Source organism: Lolium perenne, chromosome 7 (assembly GCF_019359855.2).
Source record: "Lolium perenne isolate Kyuss_39 chromosome 7, Kyuss_2.0, whole genome shotgun sequence".
NCBI lineage: Eukaryota > Viridiplantae > Streptophyta > Magnoliopsida > Poales > Poaceae > Lolium > Lolium perenne.
Window position 1 is genome coordinate 246,147,280 of NC_067250.2, and position 9,996 is coordinate 246,157,275.

The 9,996-nt window shown below is 48.2% G+C and overlaps 1 protein-coding gene across 1 annotated transcript; it reads right to left on the minus strand.

Moving 5' to 3' along the window:
• Positions 1-1,020: 1,020 nt before the first annotated feature.
• LOC127313172 (E3 ubiquitin-protein ligase Os03g0188200-like) lies at positions 1,021-2,327 on the minus strand. The gene has a single exon (XM_051343723.2). It carries the CDS (start codon positions 2,146-2,148, stop codon positions 1,153-1,155), a length of 996 nt encoding a protein of 331 aa, XP_051199683.1. The 5' UTR covers positions 2,149-2,327; the 3' UTR covers positions 1,021-1,152.
• Positions 2,328-9,996: the final 7,669 nt, after the last annotated feature.

A 9,996-nucleotide genomic window follows, 5' to 3' on the forward strand; every position in this document is an offset into this window, starting at 1 on the left:
AACATAGTCAAAGTTATAACTTGTTGATCCATAAAAATTTAAGGGTGTGTTATATTTTGAGACAGAGGAAGTAGCAAGTATGTTTGCATATAAATACCTCCAAAGATCAATATAATTGTGTGTTGCATTCAAGCCCTTGTAACAATCTACCCCACACTTCTGCTAACCCGACTACCATCGCCATGGCCTCCTCCTTTGCCTCTTCTAGCACCAACCCCTTGGCTGACCTCGAGCCTGCAGCAGCCTCCACCGTCTCACTCCGCCATTTCCAAATCCACAACCACGTGCCCTAAACCCAATACCTTCAATATCCCAACTTCACCCTATGGTCATCCCTCTTCATCCTCATCTTCAGAGCTTCGGCATATGTGACCGTGTCGACAACACGGTCAACGCCACCACCATGTTTGATGACGTCGAGTGTATGTCAATCGATCCCATTGTCGTTTCGTGGCTCTATACCACCGTCTCACCTGAGATCCTAGACATGGTCCTCACCCTCGACGGCTCCGCGCACGACATCTGGGTGGCCATCGACAATGCCTTCCGCGACAACCACATTGAGCACTTTGTCCTCCTCTAGTAGGAGTTATGCGACCTCTACTAGAACGACATGTCCATCCACGAGTATGCCACGCGCTTGAAGCTCCTCACCGACGAGCTGCTCAATGTGGGCTCTCCCGTCACCCACACCAGCCTCCACACCAAAATGATGTGCAGTTAAGACTACGAGTTCGGCCAGGCACGCTGCCTCCAACCTGTCCCTCCTCACCGAACCGACATTCGCCCACGCCCTCACCTACATGCAGCTCGAGGACGGCCGTATGAAGAACATGGTGCGCCATGAGGCAAGTTTGCGCTCCTCGCCGGTACCTCGTGTCCCCCTGCCCTGCCCCTCCTTGGCTCGCGGTGCCCGCCAACCCGCAGTTACTCTTCTAAGTTCTAAATTCATATTCCCTCTATTCGAAATAAATCGACGCGAGTGGCGTCGATTAAACATGAACAAAGGGAATGTATAGCACAATTTATGGTTTGGAGGGTTTATTGTTTCAAAAAAGACATGCATTTAGGTCTTAATTAAATTTCCCTATGTGCATGACTGCATGCAATGTTTGTCCCGTACTGGTGCACCGTGCATAAGGAACGAAAAGGTCAAACCCGGCTTAAAGCGTCAACGTTGGAGCTCTCCTTCTTCTCGTCCAAACCGGACCCTGATCCGCCCGGTGTTTCAACCGGCCGCGTTCCGGTCACCGGATGAATCCGCTTGTTGCCGCCGCCGTGTTCCTCCCCGGCTTCTGAGTCCGTCCCGTGGTGCCGCTGCCATGACATGGACCTCAAGAAGGACGTCAGCCGCCCGGACGTCCTCCGGTCCATGGCGTCCGGGTGTTCTGCGGCGAGGCTGGCCGCTCGCCGGTGCCTCCAGACGGCGCCGAGCTCCTTCATGACGTGCTCCGGCAGCCTGAGCGTGTGCCGGTCCGCCGCGTCCATGGCCGACTGCGTCCTCCGGTAGAGGCTGTAGTCGGCGTCCGTGAGCTCGTGCCTCCATGATTCAGCCTTGAAGGAAACCACCGAGCACTCCCCGCCTTTCTCCCCAGAAGATTCCTCCTGCTGCCCCTTCGGCGTGAGGTCGGTGAGATCGGCGCGGCAGAGCGGGCAGGTGACCGCTTGGGCGAGCCACGGGTCGATGCAGCCCGGGTGGAAGACGTGGCAGCACGCTGGGAGGACGCGGAGCTCGTGGGCGTCCGCGAACTCGGCGAGGCACACGGCGCACTCGAGCGACACCGGCTTGGTGCCGGGCGCCATGTGCGCCTTCACGTCGCCGTAGACCGCCGTGGGGAATGCCTCCACCAGCTCCCGGTCGAGGCTGCGCGGGCGGCAATGACCGGAGCCGAGGGACTGGTCGTCAGGGGCGGTGCTGCGGAAGGGCCGGCGCGGGAGAAGGTCCGTGCGCGTGCAGGCGCAGCGGTTCATGTAGATGGAGAAGAGCGCGATGAGGACTAAGACGGCGATGACGACGACGAGCATCGCCATGGTGGTCGGCGTGAACCCGCCAGCGATTCTGGTGCCGTCGCTCTGTTGAGCCAGAGATGGCTGTGTGGCCGATGAGAGAATCAGAACGAGGAGCAGTGCCATCTTTCCGCGAGCCATGGCAGGGGTGAACCGCCGGCGGCCGGGCAGGTTTGGCGTACGTGTCGCCGCCTCGCCGGAGAGAGATGAAAAGAGGGAGGTTCTAAAGGAACATGAACAGGGACGGAGCCAGCTTTCAACCTTGAGGGGGGCAAAATGGTGTTGCAAACTTTATGAGGGGGGCAGAGTAAGCTAAATCAGCAAGATATTACACTTCTAGTGAGTAGTGTTCTTCATAAAATTCAAATCATGGGGGTGGCTAAGCCCCCCCTCGTCCCCCCTTGTCTCCGTCCCTGAACATGAAGCGTTTGATCACGCCGGACGCCGGATGAGAGAAGAAGGATATACTGGACGGGACGACGACGCGTAGCTCGGAACAGGGGGCGGTGTCGGATGACTGAACATCTATCAGCGGCGCGGCAATCGCCCCATGAAAGTTTACTTTTTTTGGACTCGTATTCTTTAGCTTTTTGGTCAGGCGTGTTGGAATCCTGTCGAGTTGAGCTAGCTGACGAATTGACCATAGATATTAACTGTAACGTTGATGTGTTGATGGATAGTGTGTCGACATTGTGTCGACATAACAATGTGTTGATAATTATAGTGTCGACACTGAAGAACTGCCGAGACCTGTAATTTTGTGTTTATTTTGTGTGTGTTTTGATCTAAAAGTCCTGGCTAGCACCACACGAGGTACGTGCATGGACTGAAAGTCTAAAACCCCTTTCAATCAGTTTTTCTTTTTCTTTTTGCGAACCACAAATCAGTTTGTTCCATCTATGTGGAGTTCACCAGTTGCACACATACTAGACATTGGACCGATTCGTATGTTGCGATCCATCCTTTGTAGACATCCACCTATTAATTTCTCTTTCCAAGCACATGTCATGTATGCATTGATTAAAATAAATCCGTACTACCAAATTCGCCATGGAATATATATAGGCAGAACTGTAGTGTTGAATCACATTGTGTTCGGTATCCTTCTCATGTGGGAAGTGAGGAGATTCCATATGAAAGTCTTCCAGGTGGCTCAAACACAGTGGTGAAGCTAACAAAAAAAAAAAACCGATAGGGTCAGACTACCAATATACCAAGGATCAATACCTAAACATCTATAAAGTGAAGGTGTTTTGCAAAAAAGCTATGGGGTCAGCTGACCCTATAGCTTACACATTGCTTCCCCACTGCTCAAATAACTACATGAGGCCACTACCCATTAGGGTTATGACCGAGGATCATTTTGAACATTGGACATGAGAATAGAGAGAGGATAAGCTTATCATCAAGCCACTATTAGGTGGAGTGACAAAATTCCAAGGCAACCTCCATTCGAGAAGAAAACCAGGAGATAAGGAAAAGAGAAAAAAATAGAATGAAGAAGCTAAATCAAACGTCAAGCATTGCCTACAAGGTTGTGAAGACCAAATATGCATCCTTGTGTCCTTCAAGTTATGGTTCCACCATCTTTGACGAGATTGCTCAATTAAGTAGCTCTTGTGCCTCAATCTTGTTGTTGGCATCTAAGATCTTATTGTATCTTGATGTATAAGATTTTCGAGTGCTCTCTAAAAAAGAACTTGTTGTGTCCCTATTTGACAATATTACAATAATATTTGGATGGCTTCGGGCCGTGATTTTTCTCCTAATTTGAGAGGAGGATTGGTGATCATGTATCTTGATTTCCTACTCTTGCAGCCGTTTTGAGAACCGCTCTCCTACCTAAGACACATCTATGGTCCTCAGTTGAGAGGTTCTCTTTCTATCCAACACATCTTTATGGTCAAGAGAGAGCCATGAATTATCTTGTTTCATCCATATATGCTTGATGCATATATTTCCTTTCAATACAACAACGATCCATGAGTTACTACACAGTGGTGTTGAAGTTTACATTTATTTCATTGCATGTTTTCATATCACGGTTAAGAGTGTGCTAATTTCCAATTAAGGGATCAACCGATATTTCCCTAATTTTCCCGACACATTGTAACTTTATTGTGCTCTTAGTATTTAGTTGTAGCTTGACCAACACCGCCGCACGCACCTATGCGTACGCGTGCCCCTGCATGGTGCTTCCACGACCACATAGAAGGCATTGCGGCGTCTGGGAGTAGAAGATGTGACCTACATGCATATACAGTGTTATAAACGCGACAAGCAAATAACAAAGAAGAATAAAAGAAAACACAACGAAGACACAAAATTTAACGTGCAAAACCCCTTCCAACGCAGAAGGAGAAAAAACCACGGGCGCCAGCCAGCAAATACTTCACTATATCGGGAGGTGTTTACAAACACACCATGAGTTATCTTATAATATAATAAATCCTAGTCGGCGGCTTACAAGATGTATATATAGTCAGTGGCAATGATCCGTACTGGCGACGGGCCGAAGCGTAGCGGAGTCTGAAGTTAGCCTCCGTTTAGTATATGAATTTAGATCACAATATAACATACATAAATTTTGATCCTTGGTAAAAAAAAAGGATACATTATCATTTGGAAGAGCAGACATTTTATATAAATTTCGAAGGGCGGTTTTTGCTGAAGTTGGTAATCAGACTCCTTGTGATTGCTAGGCAGGCCTGGGCATATAGGTGGGCCCCCCGTGCAGCCCGGGCCACAAACTTTTGAGGGCCTTTATACCGACCTCGTCGGTGGCACGCGAGGTGCCGCACACACCCCGGATGTTTTTCGGCCTAGCCCACGATCTTGGTTCCCGCCCGGACTGTTTCTGCTTCCTCTTGAACAGTTACTGTTTCCGTAAAAAAATTCTATCTACAGATTTTTAAGAAGTTAGATTTTAAATTCACTCAAAATTTGGAAATCTTCTATAATTAAAAAAGTGTTCAAAATTTTTAAAAAAATCAAATTCCAAAATTCATTCAAATTTCAAAAATCGTTCGAAATTTAAAATTTGTTCAAATTTCAGAATTCTTCCAAAATTTGAAAATTTGTTTAAGATTAAAAAATTGATAAAATTACGAACTTCATTCAATTTTAAAAAGTCTTTCAAAATTTAAAATTTGTTCAATTTCAAAAATTGTTCAAGATTAAAATTTTATTTAATTTCAAAAACCGTTCAAATTTTACATTTTCTATGATAATTTTAGAAAATTATTTTTAAATAAAAAATAAAATGGGGGAACAACAAAATAAATACTGAAAAATAAAACAGAAAATAAAAAAATAAAACAGAAAACAGAAAAAGAAAAGGAAAAGAAAAGAAAAAGGAGAAAAAACAGGAAAAAATCGCCTAACCGGGCTTGCCCACACCGTGCGCGGCGCGGTGCACGTGCCGACCTGGTCCGGCATATAGGAATTCCCCACTAACGTTGGGTCACAACTCTACGGATTGGACTTCCGAGCCGTGAACGTAGGTCTAGGATTATTGAGTAGCGACAGGGGCCTCCCAGAGTCACAAGACAATTAGAGCGTGTGAAGCGTATAAAATATCCAGAGCTAAGTGGTTGGCACGAGAAAAGGCATCTAGCAAACCGGTGAACTTCCCCATTTTCCTAGTAAACACTTTTTATTTTTCTATCCAAAAAAAGGCCCCGTTAGCATGTACGTGATTTTTATTTTTTGGTTTCCCTTGAACCCTATATAAACAATATTCGAGAAAATACTAAAAAGATATGTCATAAAAATATGTCATAAATCATGCCCCTAGAGAATATATATAGGTATGAGCGTGTCAAATCTGATCCCAAAATATAAAAATATGTAACCTACACAAAAATGATAAATTATACTATTTGCAATATAAGTAGTGGATGTACACTGTTTACAATATAACAAAAAACCGGTTTCTCCTTTTTGTGTAGGTGATATACGGTCGTATCTTTCTTAGAAAATTGCATGAGTAAGTATGAGGGAGACATGTATGGGTGTGAATAATTACAACTTTTTGTGAAACATTTAAATCAAACTTTCCGTTTTTTTAATATCAGGGTGCATGGCACCTGGGTGCTCCACGTATTTCGCCAGCTAGTATACTCTAAACAGTGCACCGAGTTGAATTTGTTGTGTCTATATTCTCCACAACGAGTTAAACACCTCCTACGAACCTGTAGGAGGTGGCGCCGCCGGCGAGACTCAAGCCCTGGAGCACTTGGCCGCCAGACGTTGGCTACGTTACTCTAGCCTCCCGTGTTTTGTGTGTGCGTGTGTTGGTAATTTGGTGCGTATGCATATATGATTTACATCATACTTGTCACTTTTGAAAGTATTTTTTACCACACACTACATGAAACAGGAGCTATGCCGACGGCTTTAAGCCGTCGGCAAAGGGCAAAAGCAACGACCTAGGTCGACATCTTGGGCTTGACCATCGGCGTACGAAAAGCCGTTGGTATAGATGGTACGCCGACAATTTAGATCAATCATCGGCACATAAAAGCCATTGGCGAAAACGGTGCCAGAGCTACACCAAAGACTACACCGATTGTCCCGATAAATGGCCGTTGGCATAGAACTATGACAACCTCCTATTTGGATTATCTATACAGCAGGCTTCGACAGATGTTGCGAAGAAGACTAAAGTTCATACCATTCCCCATAGTTTTCTTAGGATTGAAGCGTCAGTGCCCCCGATCGGGGGTTCTACAATTCTACTTTCAGATATGGGCAAGCCCATATCACAAGTGCACCTTGATTGCTCGCGAGAATACAGAAATTGACTTTCCTACGATCTACATTCGCAGCTGCTGCACAAATCCTCTCTTCAGTCTCCATATCCTCTATTCGCAGCTGCACAAATAGACACATACCACCGCCGCCCTCCCATGGCCTGCGCCAATTTCCCCCCGCCTCTCGTCGGTGAGTGGGGGCGATCTCGGGCTTTGCTCGCGACACGAGGTTGCCCGGGGCAACACCCTTGGATACGACGGTGGAGGTGGCCCTCTTCTTCGCCAGAGAGGGTCGGCTTGCGGTTGGTGGTGGTGGATCTATCGATCTATCACCGGCGTTCCAGCGACGAGATGGAGAAGCATGGAAGCGGGCGACGGTGTCGTCGGTGGAGGGTTGGAGTGGCCAGCCCGGGATGGTCGCCGACGTGGGGGTAAGACCTAAATAAAGGCGGTGGTCCTAGGGTCTCTCTTGCGTGAAGAGGAAGACCTACCGGAGACCTAGATGTGATCTGGCCATAGTATTGAGTTCCGGAAGGCTCCGCCGGCGAATGTAACAGTGTTTTTTGCCTGGAGTTTGCTGGGTCGATGGTATTCGGTCATGCGCACCCATGCTTCTATTCCGACTGATTGGTTCTGGAGGGAGCAGCGCGAAGCTCTTTTTCTGTGTTGACATCATGTGACTATGGATCCATGATGAAAGTCGGAAGAAGAGAAGTTCATGAAGACCGAAGGGGAGGACTAGCTAAGGGATGTTCAAGTCTCTGCGCTGCTGAGGGACTTGCTTGGTGTTTCGGGCTTCACAGCTGCGGTATGAAAGTGGGGGCGACAACACAGGTGAAGTTCAGAGTCCTATCTTTCAGGGTAAAAACCCAAGGTCTGGTCTTAACTGGTTGTGCCTAGCAATGACCTTGTTGGAGGCATTGTTTTGAGAGCGCGGACTATCTTCAGGGTGAAAACCTAAGATCGTTGATCAGGCGACGACGGTGTTAGAGCCCTGTTTCCTTCTTGAAGGCGTCGTTTTTGGAGAGTTTGTATTTCAGGTGTTGTCTTGGCGGTGGATGTATTGCTGTTGTTAGGCCCAAGATACTGTAGTCGGACTTTTATTTCTTAGTTTTCTTTTCCTTTTTTGGTTCTGTGCATCCGTAGCGCCATTAGCGTGGTGCGTTATTGCAGAGGCTGAGTGGTACTTTAAAATTCTATTTTTAAATTTTGCAAAAAGAAAACTACATGTAGCTCGGGTAACAAAAATGCGCTCTCTTCACCGCTGCACAAATGCTTTACGCGAGAGCCGAAGCATGCATGCATGTGTTGTGTTTGCCTTTTTTCTCTTAGAAAACGACATAAATAAACAACAGCCTTTCAAGTGTCCAACTTGTCTGCATAAACATAAATAAAGCCAAAATAGGTGCCGAACATTCATGTGCGATGTGCCGATGAGATCCATGATTCCATGAACGAGGGGTGGATAATTGCAGCATGGAACAGTGCCATGCGAAAATGATCCAATTCGTAACAGCAACAACGGCATACTTGTACTCCTCGGCAACTCAAAATCTTTTAAACCTCTCGTTGTCATGGACAGTTTAACGATCATGTGGTGCAGTGGCCGTGACACTGTCCACCTCGCGGGTTTGTCAGCGTGGGCAGATTTGGTTTTCAAGAATATCTAGCGTCCTCCAAACCGTCCTCCAAATAGAACGTTTAGGAGACATGTTTCGTTCGTGTCATATTTAGGGGACATCGCTCATCAGCCGCGTCCCCAAACGCCACCTCCAAACATTAGAATACTCTTTTTTCTATTTGCATTTTTATTTCAATAAAGAGAAGAAACATTCCACAAACTAATACATAATTGGGAACGTGGTTTACACGAAGATATAGTTTGGAACATGGTTTTCCACAAACTAATACATAGTTTGTACCATGGTTGATACAAATATAAAATATTGCAAAGTAACAAAACCTAACTAGTGCCAAGAAAGAACACTCGAGGGCACACCTAGTCACCCAAATTGGACAATCCAGCTGGTGAGGGTGCCTCTGTTGGTTCTTCAGAGGAAGAATAACCAGAAACCTCCGTGCATATATTCGTTGCGAAGAAACAACACTCATCAGTCATCGTCCTCCTCGGCGCTGTCGCCGTGGTAGTTCCGGCGGCAACGCGTCTCGTCGAACACCTTGACGCTCATGTCCCTGTCGCCAAAGTAGAACACGAGGACAAAGCCGTCTTCGAGGCGGTGATAGCGCGCGAACTTCTCCCAGCCGATGTGGAGGTACATCTTGCCGCGCGCGTCGTAGATCACGTCCACGATCCACCGGCAGCAGCCGCAGTCATCCTCCCGCAGATGCAGCGAGCCCGGGCGCTCGTCGCCAGCGACGAAGTCGGTGAAGGTGTACGGAAGCCTCTGGATGTCATGTGGTTCACCCTTGAGGACGACGATGAACTCGAACAACATGGGCCCCTCCTCGTCCTGCATGTCCGATGATGAGGACGACGACGGCGTCGCATGCGACAGAGAGCATGCAGCTCTGCTGCGGCCACGACCACGACCATGGCCACAAGCTCGGCCTCCGCCTCTACCAGCCATGGTGTCGACTCTTGAGATGGTGGCGGCTAGGATTGGGGAGAGAGGCGCTAGGGTTTGTGTGTGAGAGGGACGATGAGAGCCGGCCCTTTTTATAGGCCGGAGGGAGGCGGGGGAGCGGTGGCGCTCATTAACGCCGGCACGCAGAGCTAGGCGCGACGAGACGTTTCGCTGCGCCTCTACGGGAACTGCACCGTCGCTGCGCGCCAATAAGTTCCGTCGTGAGGTAGGCGACAATTAGGTTAAAATTCAATGTGCCGCTGACGCATCGGTCCCGCCACTCCCCGCCTCGCTTTTTGGTGTGTCCAGCGTCCCCAGAGCATCCCCTATGGTGCGGGGACGGGCTCGGGGCACCGGACACCGTATCGGGTCGCGCCGGACAAAAAACGGCTTTGGGGGACGCGGCTGGGATCGTTTTTTTGTCCGGCGCGCCCCAAATCTGTTTGGGGGATGGTTTGGGGGACGCGACTGGAGATGCTCTAAGGCATCTCAAACGGCCCGACGTAAATGGATGCAGAACGATCCTTTTGCACCGTGCGGTTGAAATATGCATCTACACCTAGGCTCAGCGGCGCGACGCATATTGACCGGCCTGTCCGTGAGATGCAAACACAACCGAAATATATGTAGCGTTTGCGTCTCCGCGGATG

Coding starts and splice junctions, on each gene's coding strand:
- LOC127313172 (XM_051343723.2), bottom strand. CDS start 2,148: ATGGCTCGCGGAAAGATGGCACTGCTCCTCGTTCTGATTCTCTCATCG.